The sequence below is a fragment of the Perna viridis genome, chromosome 13 (genome assembly GCF_037379345.1).
Source record: "Perna viridis isolate PV_CMFRI_1.1 ecotype Kerala chromosome 13, ASM3737934v1, whole genome shotgun sequence".
NCBI lineage: Eukaryota > Metazoa > Mollusca > Bivalvia > Mytilida > Mytilidae > Perna > Perna viridis.
The window spans coordinates 10397275-10418701 of record NC_142457.1 but is presented as its reverse complement, the minus strand read 5'-3'; the positions used below and the strand labels follow the sequence as shown (position 1 = coordinate 10418701).

General features: G+C 30.8%; 1 protein-coding gene across 26 annotated transcripts in view; it reads left to right on the top strand.

Moving 5' to 3' along the window:
* Positions 1-271: 271 nt before the first annotated feature.
* Positions 272-21427, top strand: part of LOC148599527 (uncharacterized) — a 55733-nt gene continuing 34577 nt past the window's right edge. For 10 of the 26 annotated variants that reach the window (XM_088559612.1, XM_088559620.1, XM_088559633.1 and 7 more), the window contains exons 1-19: positions 298-382; positions 11665-11691; positions 12233-12259; positions 12786-12812; positions 13355-13378; positions 13927-13953; positions 14493-14516; positions 15075-15101; positions 15641-15664; positions 16222-16248; positions 16788-16811; positions 17369-17395; positions 17938-17961; positions 19080-19103; positions 19599-19625; positions 20162-20188; positions 20567-20590; positions 20920-20946; positions 21289-21315. In XM_088559612.1, the coding sequence (XP_088415738.1) occupies positions 11673-11691; positions 12233-12259; positions 12786-12812; positions 13355-13378; positions 13927-13953; positions 14493-14516; positions 15075-15101; positions 15641-15664; positions 16222-16248; positions 16788-16811; positions 17369-17395; positions 17938-17961; positions 19080-19103; positions 19599-19625; positions 20162-20188; positions 20567-20590; positions 20920-20946; positions 21289-21315 (457 nt within the window). In that variant the 5' untranslated portion in view covers positions 298-382; positions 11665-11672. Of the gene's footprint in view, positions 383-2384; positions 2480-11134; positions 11155-11664; positions 11692-12232; positions 12260-12785; positions 12813-13354; positions 13379-13926; positions 13954-14492; positions 14517-15074; positions 15102-15640; positions 15665-16221; positions 16249-16787; positions 16812-17368; positions 17396-17937; positions 17962-18516; positions 18569-19079; positions 19104-19598; positions 19626-20161; positions 20189-20566; positions 20591-20919; positions 20947-21288; positions 21316-21427 lie in introns of those variants that run through there. The other 16 variants (XM_088559632.1, XM_088559607.1, XM_088559608.1 and 13 more) reach the window with 16 other exon arrangements.

Below are 21427 nucleotides of genomic sequence, written 5' to 3'. Positions count from 1 at the left end.
GCATGGGTTTAGTGAGCACGTGGTATAAAATATTTGCCTTAGTGATTATGTTGAATAGTCTTATAACATGAGATCTAAAAAACTATCGACTTGTTTTATTTGATTAAACATTATAAATAATAAATGTTTATTCTAATTGCAACATTACAAATTACTATCTTGAACAATAATCCCGAACTAAATAAAACTCTGTTTAGCCATTATCTTTACAGTTCTTGTGATAAAATTAGAAAAAAAGAATTGGGTTGGTTGATCACCTTACTTAGTCATTTTCGATATTGAGTAAACTTTATATAATTACAGGTTTTTTTTATTCTAAAAATAGCATGAGAATTTTTTGTATCGGTAACGGACTCGTTCTCAAAGCAATTTCATCGAGCTGGTAAGTAGTCTTTAATTTTATAATGCAAGTTTTCAAAATATTAATTTGAAAGGTTAAATATATGAATTGTATCAAATTATTTAAGTAAAAGTTCTGTATGATTTACATCAATCACTGATCAAATTGATCCGAAATTTATTATAAAATAGTAAAATGCATTTGAATAAATATACGAAACCCAATTACTAGTTCACGAGCAATACTTTGAATGTTCTTATTTCCACACCTTAACTCACCACACCTATCCCTCTCATTGCCGTTGTTTCTTAAGGTCCTAACACATTCAATATGTCTAGCCTTTGCTTTTATCCTTGCTAACACCTTGCTGACTCAAATATGTCTTACCGATTACATGTAGTCCTTTTCTTTGATAGTTGACATGGTTTAGGCCAACCACTTTTATTTTATCATTCTGGATGTCACGAAAAAGCTGTTGTACATAAAATGTTTTTTTTTTTTCAATCCATTTTCAATTCCTTTATTATATCACACATGTTCATGTCATTGTTCTCAAATGTAACTGTTCACTGTCTGGCTATCTTATTCTTACTAGTTTTCTCCGGCATCTATTCCGAAATGTGTCAAGCTTCATCTCGTCCTGTTGTATGCCAATTTTATCTCCGCATGTCAGGACTGACACAACAAAGCTGTTAAATAATTTTACCTTTATATGGATGGAAAACTTCCATATTTCAATTAACCAGAATTTACTTTGCCAAAGCTCCTAGTAATGTTCACAGCAGAATCACTGGCTAATGTTACAATGGATCCTATATAAGTTTGACCGACCTGTATTTATTGGTCATCTATTTTAGCTTAGCATATTTTTTATATGTTTCCGAATGTTAATACTTCTTTCCCTTCTTCATCCAGCCTGTTCCTTTAGCAATTAATTCACTGCACCGCCATGGTTTCTTTGAATCACCACTCAAGTGAAAATCTTGCTAGGCTCAGATTAAAAAAAGTGGCGCATCTTTAGTGACATATTGATCTATCACTTTTCTTAACAATGAAGTCTTTACTTCAGGCAGCTGACATTTTTCTTGATTTATGGTAGTAAATGTAGTCTAGGTATTTACTGTTATTGTGGAGTCTGCATTTAAAGTATCTGCTGTTTAAACAATTACTTTATATTTGTATATTGCAGTTCGAAGGCATTTTATCTGATATTTATTCACAAATATAAAAAAAATATGTATGGACTAAATTTCCCATTTTATATCCATTTGTGACATATTGTGCAAATCATGAAAAGTATATAAAATCAAACACATTGTGTCATCAAATTGAACGTGTTCAAATCAATCTGTTTTCGATATGGAAGATACAATCAAAATGAAAGAAAAGCCGCAACTCATTTACTCTGAAGAGTGTAAGTTTACTGGTAAACGATAAGCTGATAATTTCAATTTGGTTGGTATTTTGTGGAGAGGCTTGTTGCACAAATGCCGCCAAGGCCTAAAACTATATACCTTTTAAGTATATTTTCTCATATCGTAAAGATTGTACCACGATAATGATTAAGATGTTTCTTTATACAAAAAATCATTGTCATGAGCTGATCTGTGATTAAAAGAAACTACAAAGTATGAAAGAGTAATTATTGGAACTATGGTTCTAGAGGAAATCAAAAGAATGCAACACAGGGACAAAGACCAAACATGTGAAACAGACATAAACAAAGAACATAAAGTAACTTAAAAAAATACATACAAAGTAACAAAAGCAAATGAGCAACTCCACTAAAAACTGGGAGCATGGACCAGGTGCACTGGTACGGTAAGCGTCCTCTGCTTTTCTTGGAACACCCGCCGAGTTGCTCATAAAAATTAAAGTCCTGGGTAAACGAAAGAGGAAAGGAAAATTATGACACGTTGAACAAATCAGTTTGCATGGTGCAGATGGAAAAACCGTAACGACCCACGACGAGTTCATGATGGCGACCATTTAACTTCTGTAGTGCCGACTTCAATCTTGTAGCAACATAACCATGTTCCAGAAGCCTAACTGTAAGAGTCCTAGGGCGATATACAAACACCTTAACAAATCGGACAGACAACTAGCTGTACCTACCCATATAGGATACTCGCTGTTTCTGTAAGCAATTTAAAAACCCAAAAGCAACTGAAACTGATCAATACACATAGTTTATTTAAACAAAAGATCAATAAAACAAGTCCAACTGGACTTAATAAAAAAAGTGCCTAACGGAAATAAGGTATATGTGCAAATGCAAAGATAGAAAGTGTTGACAGGAAGTAAAATCAAATTGATAAAGTTATTACTATTTAATCTATATTACAAGATAATCAATATCAGAACCGAGAAAAACATAATTCAAAGATAAAACATACAATGAAGATTATCCTTCCTTATAGATGAGAGTTTTCCATTTTAAGATTTCGAGCTAAAAATATATGAACTTAAAAAAAGGACTTACGTTAAACTTACTGGATAAAAAATTCTGCAAATTTTAACGATCTCTTTCAATAAAGAAAAAAATAAACCATTAACTTTTATAACTTTCATTTTGATGTTCATGTCACGATGTAGCCATTTTTCCTAAGCAGCGTTATGTAATTACGTAATCTTATTACCATAATACAGTTTTGATATAGAAGGACGCTTATCCAATCTGTGCACCTGGTCCATGCTCCATGTTGGCAATGGAGTCCGAGTTGCTCATTTGCTTTTGTTGCTTTGAGTGTAAGATTTTCGTTACATTGTGTTCTTAGTTGTGTATGTCTCTTTTCCATGTCTGGTCTTTGTCCCTAGACTGCATTCTTTTGATTACCCTATAACCTTCGTTCCCTTGATTACTCTTTAAAAATATCTTCCAAGCAAAGAATTTTCCAAACATATAGAAGACATTGTCTTTTGCCTTAAAAGAAAGACAACTTTTCTATTTACGTTGTGGCTATCATGTTTATATTCTTGTGGGATAGAAACTAAAACATCTTTACAAATTTGTAATTTTAGACAGAAAAATACATTACAGTGATCTCATTGGTGTCTAACTAAATGTTGATTTGATTTTGTATTTGTAATTATAAATTTATCAAAAATATGTGAATTAATTTCCTAAATGATATGAATTTTTCATACATTGAACAGTTCTATTTAGATTGTTTCCTTTAAATAATTTTGAAATTAATTTGCGTGAAACTTGTTTTGAAAGAGTAATCAAGGGAACCAAGGTTATAGCGGCAATCAAAAGAATGTACTCCACGAAAAACTGCCAGCATGGACAGGGTGCTACGGTAGGTTAAGCTTTGCTTTTCTAGAAACACCCACAGAGCTGTTCATAAAAAGTCAAGTCCGGGGTAGACAAACGAGGAAAGGAAAACTATGACCTGTTGAATAAATCAGATTTCATGGTGCATATGGATACACCATAACGATCCACGAGTTCATGATGACGACCATTAAACTTCTGTAGTAATGGATTCAATCTTGTAGCAACATAACCCTGTTCCAGAAGCCTATTTGTTAGAGTTCTAGGGCGATACAAAACGTCTGCGTAGTTTGGGCAAGCTCTGGCATAGCGTATGAGTTGTCTTATGACAATGATCCATTTTTACACTCTAACAACCAGAAGAAAAAAGAATGTGTAAAACTACAATTGTTCATCAAAAAATGATTTCATTCCAAATATTAAAAACATACTTTGTAAATAAAATATTAAAATTTTTATTTTAAAGTACTGCCCACGCTTTCACAAGGTAAATTATTGTTTAAAGCATATAAGGCCATTACAAATTGACGTCTGGCGCACCTACATTCTTGTATATTCGTAATTTTCTTTTTTATGGTTCAAAGTTAGTGTCTTTTACTCTTTGATATGGACAGCTATTCTAATTTCATTGTTAAATCTTTTTTTATCTTCTTGTGCGATTGAAATCTTTTAAATATAATAGCAAATTTAGACAGAAAAGACATGACAGTGACCTCGTTGATTTCCAACTATATGTAGATTCTGCATTCGTAATTATAAATCTATCAGAAAAATTTGAAATAATATCGTAAATTGATATCAATGTTTTATGCATTGTTCAATTCAATTTAGATTGTTTGTCTGAAATAATTTTGAAATTAATTTGTATAAATCTTGTTTTAAAAATGATATTGTGACATAAAGGATGAGGCTACATAAGGCGCCGTAGCGCCTACTCAATGAAATAAAATTATCGCCCTTTAATGAACTTAAAATAGTTCAATTTTTTAAAATTAAAACAATTTATTTAATCTTCGTTTTTAAAAAAAAATCAAAAGAGAAAATTTATTTTCGTTTATAAAAGAACTAAACAAAGTTTGAATATCGTTTGGCTAGATCCTTTAATCTCAGTTTCCGCTATAAAGATGACGTATTATCTTTAAACAATCCTAATTTCGGGGATTTGATACGTCGCATCTACCCAAAAGAACTTGAGATAAAGGATACTACAGACACTGTGAAGTCAGCCTCATATCTTGACCTACGCTTAGAAATCGATGGTAAAGGAAAACTATTGACCAAACTTTACGACAAACGTGATGACTTTTCATTCAGAATTGTCAACTTTCCTTTCATCCATGGCAACATCCCTTCGGCTCCTGCGTATGGAGTGTTTATATCACAACTCATACGTTATGCCAGAGCTTGCCGAAACTACGCAGACTTTATGTATCGCCCTAGAAGTCTAACAAATAGGCTTCTGGAACAGGGTTATGTTGCTACAAGATTGAAGTCATCACTACAGAAGTTTTATGGTCGTCATCATAAACTCGTGGATCGTTATGGTGTATCCATCACCACCATAAAAACTGATTTATTCAACAGGTCATAGTTTTCCTTTCCTCGTTTGTCTAACCCGGACTTGACTTTTTATGAGCAACTCGGCGGGTGTTTCTAGAAAAGCAGAGGACGCTTACCCTACCGGTGCATCTGGTCCATGCTCCCACTTTGCTCATTTACTTTTGTTGCTTTGTATGTATGATTTTAGTTACTTTGTGTTCTTTGTTGTGTGTGTCTGTTTTCCATGTCTGGTCTTTTTCCCTGGATTGCATTCTTTTGATTGCCGCTATGGCCTTGGTTCCCTTGATTGCTCTTTCACACCACTGGGTCGATACCTCTGCTGGTGGATTTTGTCCCCGAGGGTATCATCAACCCAGTAATACATTTTTTTTTTAATTTATGGTTTTAACAAGAGGAATGAAAGAAAAACTGGCTCGGAGTCGCCCGGTATAAAAAGGTCCGAACCTGACAGCAGATCGGACACTCTGTTGTCTTGTAAGTATGTGGTGTCCCCAGATGGGATTCTTGGCACAGTCACATCTGGTATGGAAAGTGCCCCGACCAATTCAACTAAAAGTACCCAATCACACGTTTAGTCTGCAGACCATCTATTCCAGTACAAAAATACTGACTATTTTAAAATAATCAAACCATGTTCCATCACTTTAAACGACATATTTGACTACAACGATGACGAACCACATTGTACCATATCAAAATGTGGTATTAAAAATTGTAAAACATGCAACATTCTTATAACCGACCCTTACTTCTCCAGTTCCCTTACAAACAAATCTTCCATACAAGAAGTCACGATGACTTAAGTTGCAAATCAACAAACTTAATATATGGATTAGAATGCAACTTATGTGGTTTAATATATGTCGGAGAAACGCAAAAACGATTAAATAAAAGAATGTGCGGTCATCGTTCGGGAATTAACACCACCAAATTCCCGACAGTTTATCAACACTTTAATCAACACGATCATTCAATCCTCTCCATGAAAGTCCGTATTTTAGAAAATATTTACCATCCTACGAATAGTCCCTTTCTAAGTAAAAACTATCGTAGGTAAAAAGAGATGTACTGAATACGCAGACTAGGTACTGCAATACCTTACGGATGCAATGACATCAAAAGTATAGGAAACCTTTCAAGCCAATATAACAATAGCATGAATGTGATGAATTTATTTGACAAAAATCCAAGACCGGAAAGGAGTCATGGCCATCGCCACTATACGTCACCTAAGTTACATGATGTCTCCATAGATGGTCTTCTTCCTTTCATACAAAAACCTCTTGGACTTCATCACATTAGAACCAAACTTTATTCTATACCTCTCACTATACTACATTCCCTTTACAAAACAAGTCTTGATACTCCTGTTTTTGACCCCACCTCATCATTATACAGACTTGTTGCCATCATTTTGGATATTGGTTTCCACAGGCTCTTCAAACCAGTTTGTTTGAAAAGTCAAGTTGAAGGAAAACGATCATTTCTTCCACTACCGTTTGTCAACAAAGGTATAGATGCAATTAATTTGGCTAACATCCTCCATCACAAAAACGTTACCAACAAAATTTCCCCACATTTCAAAGACAAACCCATACCAATTATTTCATATTCCTATACTTCATCCATTGCATCCAAAATTTTCAATTATAAAAGGCTATTGCAGAACTTTGAGGGTAAACTACCTGACTGTTCTTGCAAAACCTCTCCATTCAAATATGGTCCTTATGGTCACGTCGTTACGGGAGATTTAACCAGTATCGAAAACGAATCTCTACGTAATATCCTTTCTAAAAGTCTCAAGTACCGTGAACCCCGCTCCATAAATTGGAATTATAACTTTAAAGTTCTTATGGATGCCGTCGAGGACTATGCAAGAAAATGGGTAAAACGAGGACAAGAAGACATTGATTCTCTGTCAGAGTGGTTAAAGGCCGTGAGGTCGTTACTTGTGAAACGAATGAAAGTTTTAAGTAGGTCAATGAGTGCCAAGGCTACATCAGTTTTCAAAGACCCCGATGTAGCAAAAACATTGTCTACTATACATGACAAATATGCTGTCGTACCAGCAGACAAAGCCCAAAACAGCATTGTTTTTGTCTGCAAAGCGTTTTATATCCAATGTTTATTATCAGAGGTAGACGTAGAAAATAAAAGCAGTGGTAAGACCTATACTGCTACCACTCTCTCCAAAGAAGATATTGTGGAAAACCATAAATCTGTGCTATCCTCTTTTGGTCTCTCTACCAAGGACGATGATTGTGATTTACTGTCTATGTACTGGATTCCTAAAGTTCACAAGAATCCATACAAACAACGTTTCATAGATGGATCTGCAAAATGTACCACCAAACCTCTTTCAAAACTTTTAACTTCTTACTCACAACTGTCAAAGATGGTCTGCAGTCCTACCACAACACTTGTTACTCCTGTAGTGGTATTAATTCAATGTGGATGATGAAAAATTCGAAAGATCTTTTGGAGACAATCAGTTCAAGACTATTATCTGAATATAATAGCATTATGATTTTTCAACACTGTATACTTCTATTCCCCATACTCAGTTAAATCCCGACTTAAAAACATTATACATCGTTGTTTTTCCAAAAAAGATGGTACACCTAGATACAAATATATAGTTCTTGGTAGAGATTCCTCATACTTTGTAAGAAATAATTCCAAATCATCTTCCAAATTTACAGAGGAAGATGTTTACAAAATGCTGGAATTTTTAATCGACAACATATTTGTCCAGTGTGGTGGACGTGTTTTTCAAGAAACGGTCGGCATTCCAATGGGAACAAATTGTGCTCCTTTACTTGCTGACCTATTTCTTCACTCTTATGAGGCTGACTTTATAGCTGATTTGATCAGAAAGAAAGAATATCGTTTGACTAGATCCTTCAATCTCAGTTTCCGCTATATAGATGACGTATTATCTTTAAACAATCCTAATTTCGGGGATTTGATACGTCGCATCTACCCAAAAGAACTTGAGATAAAGGATACTACAGACACTGTGAAGTCAGCCTCATATCTTGACCTACACTTGGAAATCGATGGCAAAGGAAAACTATTGATCAAACTTTACGACAAACGTGATGACTTTTCATTTTCGTATGGAGTGTTCATATCACAACTCATACGTTATGCCAGAGCTTGCCGAAACTACGCAGACTTTTTGTATCGCGCTAGAACTCTAACAAATAGGCTTCTGGAACAGGGTTATGTTGCTACAAGATTGAAGTCATCACTACAGAAGTTTTATGGTCGTCATCATGAACTCGTGGATCGTTATGGTGTATCCATCAGCACCATGAAAACTGATTTATTCAACGGGTCATAGTTTGCCTTTAGTCGTTTGTCTACCCCGGACTTGACTTTTTATGAGCAACTCGGCGGGTGTTTCTAGAAAAGCAAAGGACGCTTACCCTACCGGTACACCTGTTCCATGCTCCCACTTTTTAGTGGAGTCCGAGTTGCTCATTTACTTTTGTTGCTTTGTATGTATGATTTTAGTTACTTTGTGTTCTTTGTTGTTTGTGTCTGTATTCCATGTCTGTTTTTTTCCCTGGATTGCATTCTTTTGATTGCCACCATGGCCTTGGTTCCCTTGATTGCTCTTTATATGCACTCAGTATATGTTGAATAAGTTAAAAAAACAGGTGCACCTTAGTGTTATGGTTTACGCTATCTGTTAGACATATATATTAACAAGATGTGGGGTAAACACTCAACACGTTGACGTACTCCCAAACAGTTAGAGTGGGGAATATCAAGATAAAATAATGGAGTGAGGAATCAAGACCTAAAAACCCCAATTAACATGTAGAGTCATACGTATGATGACTTATTTTTTTTTGAGCCCTGTGAAGAATTCGGTGATAATTGAGTATCCGAGTATGTTCCGCTGAAAATAGAATCAACAGAGATGGGGCAAATACAAAATTCACGTGTTACCTTTCTTTCTCAACTGCATACCACAGCTGAAACATAATAAGCACGTACATGCTCCAATCATTGTTGATAAACTTGTCAATTGGCTGGAATCTCCCGATATTTTATCATACATTCTGTAATCTCCAACAGTTTTGTCCTTCTCCCGATGGGAGCTAAAATCCTGCCGCTTTCGAAATTTTTACTATTCATCAGTCGTGGTAATGGGGATGTCACTGAGAAGTTAAGAAGCCGAGAAGTGACGCACTTCAATTTTGGATAAAGATAACAGAGGGTTTCCTTTTGTAGAGTTTCCCAAGATTAACATCAATGCTACCCATATCTCCTCTAAAATGCATGAAAGCTTGGCATATGTTAAATTCATGTTCGAAAAGTAATTTCACGTGGATATTCACACCACTAAACCTCAGATTGTCAGACCATGCTTATTTAACCTGACAACAACTTATATGTATAAGGCATTGTCGCACCCCATCAAATCCACGACAGGACAGCTCAGCACGAATATTGTATTAGATCTGGCTGTCGCTACAAATACTAAAATTACATGTAAGCTATTAAGCACATGAACGTGAAGAATTTGCATGTACATGCATCCATGATCCTTCTAAGCGGTGCATCATAGTACTTCCCTATATAACAGTTTTGTGTAGGTGTACACTAAATACGAAAGAAATGTTGGAAAATTTACTTTATATTCAAGAAACTTAAGCAACAGGATTTAATACACCCAAAAACTCCGTACAAATTGTGCACATTGTAAATGTAAATGTATTGAAGAATTTTTTCCCGGATAAAGAAAGCAGTGTTGAAAGAACTTTGTTTTATAGAACTGTGCTTAATCATTGCAATAGATAAATACCCAGAGCCTGGATTTTTTTTCTGGCAAAAAAGCAAACGGCTTTTAATTTTTCTACTTCCAAAATAAAAACATGAGCGAGTAAAAAGCTTTATTCGCGCTTGATCTTATAACAGTGTTTCATACTTGCCGGATCGCATAAGGGAATAAAATGCAAAAAAAATATTAGAAACAAAATTATCTATCGACAGCGTGCTACAGGTTTCTATACACTAGCTTATTGAAAGCCTCCCATTTTCGTACTACGTTCTACGCAAAAGTATATCATCTTTTATCGAGGAGATTTATACGAATATTAGAGAAACAAATATTGAAAATTATAAGATTCAAATATTAAACCCAAGTAAATGACAGTAAAGTGGTTCAAAGTAAGTGCATTCAAGTACATGCAAACATGTTCATAGCAGTGGCTATATCAAAATCGGCGACTGATCAAAGATTATTTCGAACTTTATTTCATTCTTTGGCATAAAGATGATATAATAGCTCATTAGTTATTACATCTACTGCACTTGCTACAGTGTAATTAGGGTTTCAGTGTATATTACACGGGTGGCCAGGTGCTTAATCACGTGACAGTAGTTAGGTCACATGATACATGTACAGTTAAAGTACGACTTAGTAATTTTTGAAGCGATTTTAAGCGTGATTTGTTAATGTTTTTTGTTAAATGCACACAGAGATCCAGCGTTGACCAAAAATCCATTTTCTTGTAGAAAGAATTTATAAATGCACACTTTCAGTTTCAATCTTTTTTTTTTTTTTTTTTGTTAACGCTGGATCTCACTATAATATAAGTGGCAGAAGAGTGAAAAAAATGCTATGTTTCTGACAGAATAGCCTTTCAGATGGTTTTTGTGCTTTCGTTTCTGTATTGTTATTTTTTAAATCACAAACTAGATGCATAAAATTGAAAATTTACAATATGAATTACAGTATTATTTAGTTTCCTTACGAATTGATGATAATTTTTTAACAATTATTTTAGTGCGCAGAATAAGGCCTTATGGATCCTCATCCTTTCAACCAGAAAAAAGGAGAAATAATTGCATATCTTCATCAAAATACGATTTTCATCTTAAATATTTAAGTTTTTTCCATTTTGTTTTCAGTTGAACGAAGGTTAAATATGGAAGATAAATAATGTTTAAAGCATATAAGGTCATTACAAATTGATGTCATATGCATTTCATCTTTCTTCTACATCTTGTGCATTCTTTTATTTTTCTTAATCATCGAAGATATTGTCTTTTACTAAAAATATAGGTATTTTTTTCAATTACATTGTGGTTATCTTTTTTCTCGTCTTATTCCCATGAGACAAGAAAGCTAAAAACAACTTTCAAAAAAAAAAAAACAATCTGAGACAGCAAAATATATAACAGTAACCGCGTTGATTTCCAATTAAATGCAGATTTTGTAATCGTGATTATAAATTTATCAGAGATACGTATATAATTTCAAAAGATGTTATCAATTGAATTCAATTTTGATTGTTAGGTTGATATTGTTTTGAAATTTATATGTGTTTGTTTTGAAAATGATCCATTGTGACATACATTTCAACTAAAAGAAATGAGAATGTGTAACTGCAATTGTTCACCAAAATACGATTTTCATATTAATTTTAAAGACTAACCTTGTGACGACAATATTCTATTTTGTTTTCAGCTGCACAAATGTTCTGGTCTCCAGAAGGTAAATAATGTTTAAGGCATATAAGGTTAATACAAATTGATTTCAAATGCATTTCGTCTTTATTCTACATCTTTCACATTTTTATATTTTCTAAATGATCGAAGATATTGTCTTTTACTCCATGATGTAGGTACTTGTTTCAATTCCGTGGTGGTTATCTTCTTTTTCGTCGTTTGGGTTTGTAACTAAAAACAGCTTTCACAAAATAGCAATCTATAACAGCGAAACACATAAAAGTAACCTCGTTGATTTTCAATTAAATGTAGATAATATATTCGTAATTATAAATTTATCAGAGTTATGTAAATAATTTCTAAAATTGGTATCCAATTCCTATACATTTTCAATTCAATTAAGATTGTTTGGTTGAAATTGTTTTGAAATTAATGTGTGTAAAGTTTGTTTGAAAGTGATCCACTTTGACATAAATTTCAAGTAGAAGAAAGGAGAATGTGTAACTGCAATTGTTTATCAAAATACGATTTTCAGCATCAGCTTTTAAGATTGACCATGTGACTAAAATAATCTATTTTGTTTTCAGCATTAGCATTGTTCTGGATTTTAGGAGGTAAATAATGTTTAAAGCATATACATTTTGATTTCAAATGCATTTCGTCTTTATTCTACATCTTTTACACTTTAATATTTTCTGAATCATCGAGGATATTGTCTTTTACTCCATGATGTAGGTACTTTTTTCAGTTACTTGGTGATTATCTTTTTTCTCGTCTTATGGAATTGACACTGAAGAAACTGTTAAAAAATAGCAATCTATAACAGCGAAATACATAAACTTCGTTAATTTCAAATTGAATGTAGATTTTGTATTCGAAATTTTGAATTTATCAGAGGTATGTATATAATTTCAAAAGATGTTATCAATGTTCATGCATTTTTCAATTCAATTTGGATTCTTTGGCTGAAATAGTTTTGAAATAGTATGGGTAAAGCTTGTTTTGAAAATGATCCAATTTGACATACATTTCAACTAGAAGAAAGGAGAATGTGTAACTGCAATTGTTTATCAAAATACGAGTTTCACATTATTTTTTTAAGACTTACCTTGTGACGACAATATTTTATTTTGTTTTCAGCTGCAGAAATGTTCTGGTCTCCAGAAGGTAAATAATGTTTAAAGCATATAAGGTTAATACAAATTGATTTCAAATGCATTTCGTCTTTAATCTACATCTTTCACATTTTTATATTTTCTTAATGATCGAAGATATTGTCTTTTACTCCATGATGTAGATACTTTTTTTTCAATTCCGTGGTGATTATCGTCTTTTTCGTCTTATGGGATTGAAACTAAAAAACTGTTAAAAAAAAGCAATCTTTAACAGCGAAATACATCAACAGTAACCTCGTTGGTTTTCAATTGAATGTAGATTTTGTATTCGTAATTATAAATTTATCAGAGTTATGTAAATAATTTCTAAAATTGTTATCCACTTTCTATACATTTTCAATTCAATTTAGATTGTTTGGTTGATATTGTTTTGAAATTAATTTATGTAAAGTTTGTTTGAAAGTGATCCATTTTGACATCCATTTTAACTAGAAGAAAGGAGAATATGTAACTGCAATTGGTTATCAAAATACGATTTTCAGCTTCAAGTTTTAACATTTACCTTGTGACTAAAATATTCTATTTCATTTTCAGCTGCAGGAAGATTAAAGATGGGAGGTAAATAATGTTTAAAGCATATAAGGTCAATACAAATTTATGTCAAATGCATTTCACCTTTGTTCTACATCTTGTGCATTCTTATATTTTTCCTAATCATCGAAGATATTGTCTTTTACTCAAAAATAGGTACTTTTTTCAATGACGTTGTGGTTATCTTTTTTCCCGTCTTATTTCCATGAGACGAGAAAACTAAAAGCAACTTAAAAAAAAGGCAATCTGAGGCAGCAAAATTCATAACAGTAACCTCGTTGATTTCCAATTAAATGTAGATTTCTTGATCGTAATGATGTATTTATCAGAGGTATGTATATAATTTCAAAAGATGTTATCAAATGTATTAATGAATTTTTCAATTCAATTTTGATTTTTAGGTTGAAATTGTTTGAAATTTATATGTGTAAAGTTTGTTTTGAAAGTGACCCAATTTGACATACATTTCAACTAGAGGAAAGGAGAGTGTAACTGCAATTGTTCATCAAAATACGATTTTCATATTAATTTTTTTAGACTTACCTTCTGACTACAATATTCTATTTTGTTTTAAGGTGCAGAAATGTTCTGGTTTCCAGAAGGTAAATAATATTTAAAGCATATAAGGTTAATACAAATTGATTTCAAATGCATTTTCTTTTTATTCTCCATCTTTTACATTTTTATATTTTCGTAATGATCGAAGATATTGTCTTTTACTCCATGATGTAGGTACTTTATTCAATTTCGTGGTGGTTATCTTCTTTTTCGTCTTATAGGATTGAAATTAAAGAAAACATTTAAGAAATAGCAATCTATAACAGCGAAAACATAACAGTAACCTCGTTGATTTTCAATTGAATGTAGATTTTGTATTCGTAATTATAAATTTATCAGAGTTATGTAAATAATTTCTAAAATTGTTATCCACTTTCTATACATTTTCAATTCAATTTAGATTGTTTGGTTGATATTGTTTTGAAATTAATTTATGTAAAATTTGTTTGAAAGTGAGCCATTTTGACATCAATTTCAAGTAGAAGGAAGGAGAATGTGTAACTGCAATTGTTTATCAAATACGATTTTCAGCTTCAAGTTTTAAGATTTGCCTTGTGACTAAAATATTCTATTACGTTTTCAGCTGCAGAAAGATTAAAGATGGGAGGTAAATAATGTTTAAAGCATATAAGGTCAATACAAATTTATGTCAAATGCATTTCATCTTTGTTCTACATCTTGTGCATTCTTATATTTTTCTTAATCATCGAAGATATTGTCTTTTACTCAAAAAATTGGTACTTTTTTCAATGACGTTGTGGTTATCTTTTTTCCTGTCTTATTTCCATGAGACGAGAAAACTAAAAGCAACTTAAAAAAAAAGGCAATCTGAGACAGCAAAATACATAACAGTAATCTCGTTGATTTCCAATTAAATGTAGATTTTGTAACCGTAATTACATAATTTATCAGAGGTATGTATATAATTTCAAAAGATGTAATCAAATGTTTTAATGAATTTTTCAATTCAATACAGATTTTTAGGTTGAAATTGTTTTGGAATTTATATGTGTAAAGTTTGTTTTGAAAATGACCCATTTTGAAATACCTTTCAACAAGAAGAAAGGAGAATGTGTAACTGCAATTTTTTGTCACCAAAATACGATTTTCATATTAATTTTTTTAAGACTTACCTTCTGACTACAATATTCTATTTTGTTTTCAGGTGCAAAAATGTTCTGGTTTCCAGAAGGTAAATAATATTTAAAGCATATAAGGTTAATACAAATTGATTTCAAATGCATTTTCTTTTTATTCTCCATCTTTTACATTTTTATATTTTCGTAATGATCGAAGATATTGTCTTTTACTCCATGATGTAGGTACTTTATTCAATTTCGTGGTGGTTATCTTCTTTTTCGTCTTATAGGATTGAAATTAAAGAAAACATTTAAGAAATAGCAATCTATAACAGCGAAAACATAACAGTAACCTCGTTGATTTTCAATTGAATGTAGATTTTGTATTCGTAATTATAAATTTATCAGAGTTATGTAAATAATTTCTAAAATTGGTATCCCATTTCTATACATTTTCAATTCAATTAAGATTGTTTGGTTGAAATTGTTTTGAAATTAATGTGTTTAAAGTTTTTTTGAAAGTGAGCCATTTTCACATCAATTTCAACTAGAAGAAAGGAGAATGTGTAACTGCAATTGTTTATCAAATACGATTTTCAGCTTCAAGTTTTAAGATTTGCCTTGTGACTAAAATATTCTATTACGTTTTCAGCTGCAGAAAGATTAAAGATGGGAGGTAAATAATGTTTAAAGCATATAAGGTCAATACAAATTTATGTCAAATGCATTTCATCTTTGTTCTACATCTTGTGCATTCTAATATTTTTCTTAATCATCGAAGATATTGTCCTTTACTCAAAAATAGGTACATTTTTCAATGACGTTGTGGTTATCTTTTTTCCTGTCTTATTCCCATGAGACAAGAAAACTAAAAGCAACTTAAAAACAAAGGCAATCTGAGACAGCAAAATACATAACAGGAATCTCGTTGATTTCCAATTAAATGTAGATTTTGTAACCGTAATTACATAATTTATCAGAGGTATGTATATAATTTCAAAAGATGTAATCAAATGTTTTAATGAATATTTCAATTCAATACAGATTTTTAGGTTGAAATTGTTTTAGAATTTATATGTGTAAAGTTTGTTTTGAAAATGACCCATTTTGAAATACCTTTCAACAAGAAGAAAGGAGAATGTGTAACTGCAATTTTTTGTCACCAAAATACGATTTTCATATTAATTTTTTTAAGACTTACCTTCTGACTACAATATTCTATTTTGTTTTCAGGTGCAAAAATGTTCTGGTTTCCAGAAGGTAAATAATATGTAAAGCATATAAGGTTAATACAAATTGATTTCAAATGCATTTTCTTTTTATTCTCCATCTTTTACATTTTTATATTTTCGTAATGATCGAAGATATTGTCTTTTACTCCATGATGTAGGTACTTTATTCAATTTCGTGGTGGTTATCTTCTTTTTCGTCTTATAGGATTGAAATTAAAGAAAACATTTAAGAAATAGCAATCTATAACAGCGAAAACATAACAGTAACCTCGTTGATTTTCAATTGAATGTAGATTTTGTATTCGTAATTATAAATTTATCAGAGTTATGTAAATAATTTCTAAAATTGGTATCCAATTTCTATACATTTTCAATTCAATTAAGATTGTTTGGTTGAAATTGTTTTGAAATTAATGTGTGTAAAGTTTTTTTGAAAGTGAGCCATTTTCACATCAATTTCAACTAGAAGAAAGGAGAATGTGTAACTGCAATTGTTTATCAAATACGATTTTCAGCTTCAAGTTTTAAGATTTACCTTGTGACTAAAATATTATATTACGTTTTCAGCTGCAGAAAGATTAAATATTGGAGGTAAATAATGTTTAAAGCATATAAGGTCAATACAAATTTATGTCAAATGCATTTCATCTTTGTTCTACATCTTGTGCATTCTTATATTTTTCTTAATCATCGAAGATATTGTCTTTTACTCAAAAATAGGTACATTTTTCAACGACGTTGTGGTTATCTTTTTTCCCGTCTTATTTCCATGAGACGAGAAAACTAAAAGCAACTTAAAAAAAAAAGGCAATCTGAGACAGCAAAATACATAACAGTAATCTCGTTGATTTCCAATTAAATGTAGATTTTGTAATCGTAATTACATAATTTATCAGAGGTATGTATATAATTTCAAAAGATGTAATCAAATGTATTAATGAATTTTTCAATTCAATACAGATTTTTAGGTTGAAATTGTTTTGAAATTTATATGTGTAAAGTTTGTTTTGAAAATGACCCATTTTGAAATACCTTTCAACAAGAAGAAAGGAGAATGTGTAACTGCAATTTTTTGTCACCAAAATACGATTTTCATATTAATTTTTTAAGACTTACCTTGTGACTACAATATTCTATTTTGTTTTCAGGTGCAAAAATGTTCTGGTCTCCAGAAGGTAAATAATGTTTAAAGCATATAAGGTCATTACAAATTGATTTCAAATGCATTTCGTCTTTATTCTACATCTTTTACATTTTTATATTTTCTTAATGATCGAGGATATTGTCTTTTTCTCCATGATGTAGGTACTTTTTTTTCAATTCCGTGGTGGTTATCTTCTTTTTCGTCTTATATGATTAAAATTAAAGAAAACATTTAAGAAATAGCAATCTATAACAGCGAAATACATAACAGTAACCTCGTTGATTTTCAATTGAATGTAGATTTTGTATTCGTAATTATAAATTTATCAGAGTTATGTATATAATTTCTAAAATTGGTATCCACTTTCTATACATTTTCAATTCAATTTAGATTGTTTGGTTGAAATTGTTTTGAAATTAATGTGTGTAAAGTTTGTTTGAAAATGAGCCATTTTGACATCCATTTCAAGTAGAAGAAAGGAGAATGTGTAACTGCAATTGTTTATCAAATACGATTTTCAGCTTCAAGTTTTAAGATTTGCCATGTGACTAAAATATTCTATTACGTTTTCAGCTGCAGAAAGATTAAATATTGGAGGTAAATAATGTTTAAAGCATAAAAGGTCAATACAAATTTATGTCAAATGCATTTCATCTTTGTTCTACATCTTATGCATTCTTATATTTTTCTTAATCATCGAAGATATTGTCTTTTACTCAAAAAATTGGTACTTTTTTCAATGAAGTTGTGGTTATCTTTTTTCCTGTCTTATTCCCATGAGACGAGAAAACTAAAAGCAACTTTGAAAAAAGGCAATCTGAGACAGCAAAGTACATAACAGTAATCTCGTTGATTTCCAATTAAATGTAGATTTTGTAATCGTAATTACATATTTATCAGAGGTATGTATATAATTTCAAAAGATGTAATCAAATGTATTAATGAATTTTTCAATTTAATTTAGATTTTTAGGTTGACATTGTTTTGAAATTTATATGTGTAAAGTTTGTTTTACAAATGACCCATTTTGAAATACCTTTCAACAAGAAGAAAGGAGAATGTGTAACTGCAATTTTTTGTCACCAAAATACAATTTTCATATTATTTTTTTAAGACTTACCTTCTGACTACAATATTTTATTTTATTTTCAGGTGCAAAAATGTTCTGGTCTCCAGAATGTTAATAATGTTTAAAGCATATAAGGTCATTACAAATTGATTTCAAATGCATTTCGTCTTTATTCTACATCTTTTACATTTTTATATTTTCTTAATGATCGAAGATATTGTCTTCTACTCTATGATGTAGGTACTTTTTGTTCAATTCCGTGGTGGTTATCTTCTTTTTTGTCTTATGGGATTGAAATTAAAGAAAACATTTAAGAAATAGCAATCTATAACAGCGAAAAACATAACAGTAACCCCGTTGATTTTCAATTGAATGTAGATTTTGTATTCGTAATTATAAAGTTATCAGAGTTATGTATATAATTTCTAAAATTGGTGTCCAATTTCTATACATTTTCAATTCAATTTAGATTGTTTGGTTGAAATTGTTTTGAAATAAATGTGTGTAAAGTTTGTTTGAAAGTGATCCATTTTGACATCCATTTCAACTAGAAGAAAGGAGAATGTGTAATTGTTTATCAAATACGATTTTCAGCTTCAAGTTTTAAGATTTACCTTGTGACTAAAATATTCTATTACGTTTTCAGCTGCAGGAAGATTAAATATGGGAGGTAAATAATGTTTAAAGCATATAAGGTCAATACAAATTTATGTCAAATGCATTTCATCTTTGTTCTACATCTTGTGCATTCTTATATTTTTCTTAATCATCGAAGATTTTGTCTTTTACTAAAAAAATTAGTACTTTTTCAACAGCAACTTTGAAAAACGGCAATATGAGACAGCAAACTACATAACAGTAACCTCGTTGATTTTCAATTGAATGTAGATTTTGTATTCGTAATTACATAATTTATCAGAGTTATGTAAATAATTTCTAAAATTGGTATCCAATTTCTATACATTTTCAATTCAATTTAGATTGTTTGGTTGAAATTGTTTTGAAATTTATATGTGTAAAGTTTGTTTTGAAACTGATCCATTGTGACATACATTTCATCTAGAAGAAAGAAAAATGTGTAACTGCAATTGTTTATCAAAATACGATTTTCAGTTTCAATTTTTAGGATTTACCTTGTGACTACAATATTCTTTTTTGTTTTCAGCTGTAGCATTGTTCTGGATTTTAGGAGGTAAATAATGTTTAAAGCATATAAGGTCATTACCAATTGATTTCAAATGCATTCCGTCTTTATTCTACATCTTTTACATTTTTATATTTTCTTAATCATCGAAGATGTGTCTTTTATTCCATAATATAGGTACTTTTTCAATTCATTGTGGTTATCGTTTTTTCGTCTGATGGGATTGAAACTAAAACAATTTTAAAAAAAAATAGCAATCTATAACAGCTAAATACATAAAAGTAACCTCGTTGATGTCCAATTAAATGTAGATTTTCTTGTGGTAATTATGACTTTATCAGAGGTATGTATATAATTTCAAAAGATGTTATCAAATGTTCATGCATTCAATTCAATTTAGAGTGTTTGGGTAAAATAGTTTTGAAATTTATATGTGTCAAGTTTGTTTTGAAAATGAACCATTTTGATATACATTTCAACCAGAAGAAAGGAGAATGTATAACTGCAATTGTTTATCAAAATACGATTTTCATATTAAGTTTTAAGACTTACCTGGCGACTAAAATACTCTATTTTGTTTTCAGTTATGGTATTGTTCAGGTCTTCAGGAGGTAATTAATGGTTAAAGGATATAAGGTCAATACAAACTGATTTCAAATGCATTTCGTCTTTATTCTACATCTTTTACATTTTTATATTTGTTTTAGTCATCGAAGATATTGTGTTTTACTCTATGATGTAAGTACTGTTTTTTTTCAATAACGTGGTGGTTTTCATTTTTCTTGTCTTATCGGATAGAAACTAAAAAAAAACTTTGAAAAAAATAGCAATCTTTAACAGCAAAATGCATAACAGTAACCTCGTTAATTTTCAATTGAATGTAGATTTTTTATTTGTAATTATAAATTGCAATTGTTTATCAAAATACGATCTTCAGCTTCAATTTTTCAGATGTACCTTGTGACTAAAATATTTTATTTTGTTTTTAGCTGCGGGAAGGTTAAATATGGGAGGTAAATAATGTTTAAAGCATAAAAGGTTAATACAAATTGAGTTAAATGCATTTCATCTTTGTTCTACATCTTGTACGTCCTTATATTTTTCTTAATGATCGAAGATATTGTCTGTTACCCAAAAATATAGGAACTTTTTCTCCATTATGTTTTGGTTGAAATTGTTTTAAATTAATTTGTGTAAAGCTCGTTTGAAATTGATCCATTGGAATATACATTTCAACTAGAAGAAAGGAGAATGTGTAACTGCAATTGTTTAACAAAATACGATTTTCAGCTTCCATTTTTAAGATTTACCTTGTGACTAATATATTCTATTTTGTTTTCAGCTGTAGCATTGTTCTGGATTTTAGGAGGTATATAATGTTTAAAGCATATAACGTCATTACAAAGTAATTTCAAATACATTTCGTCTTTATTCTCCATTTTTTACATTTTAATGTTTTTATTCTTAATCATTGGATATTGGTAATCTTTTTTTCAATTACGGTATGGTTATCTGTTTTCTCATCTTATTGGATTGCAAATGATTTGAAATAATACGTGTAAAGTTTGTTTCGAAAATGATCTATTTTTACGTACATTTCACCTAGAAGAAAGGAGAAGGTGTAACTGCATTTTTTTTTTATCTAAATACGATTTTCATATTAATTTTTTAAGACTTACCTTGTGACTAAAATATTCTATTTTCTTTTCAGTTACATTAATGTCCTGGTCTTCAGAAGGTAAGTAATGATTAAAGCATATGAGGTCAATACAAATTGATTTGAAATGCATTTCGTCTTTATTCTACATCTTTTACATTTTTATATTTTTCTTAATCATCGAAGATATTAT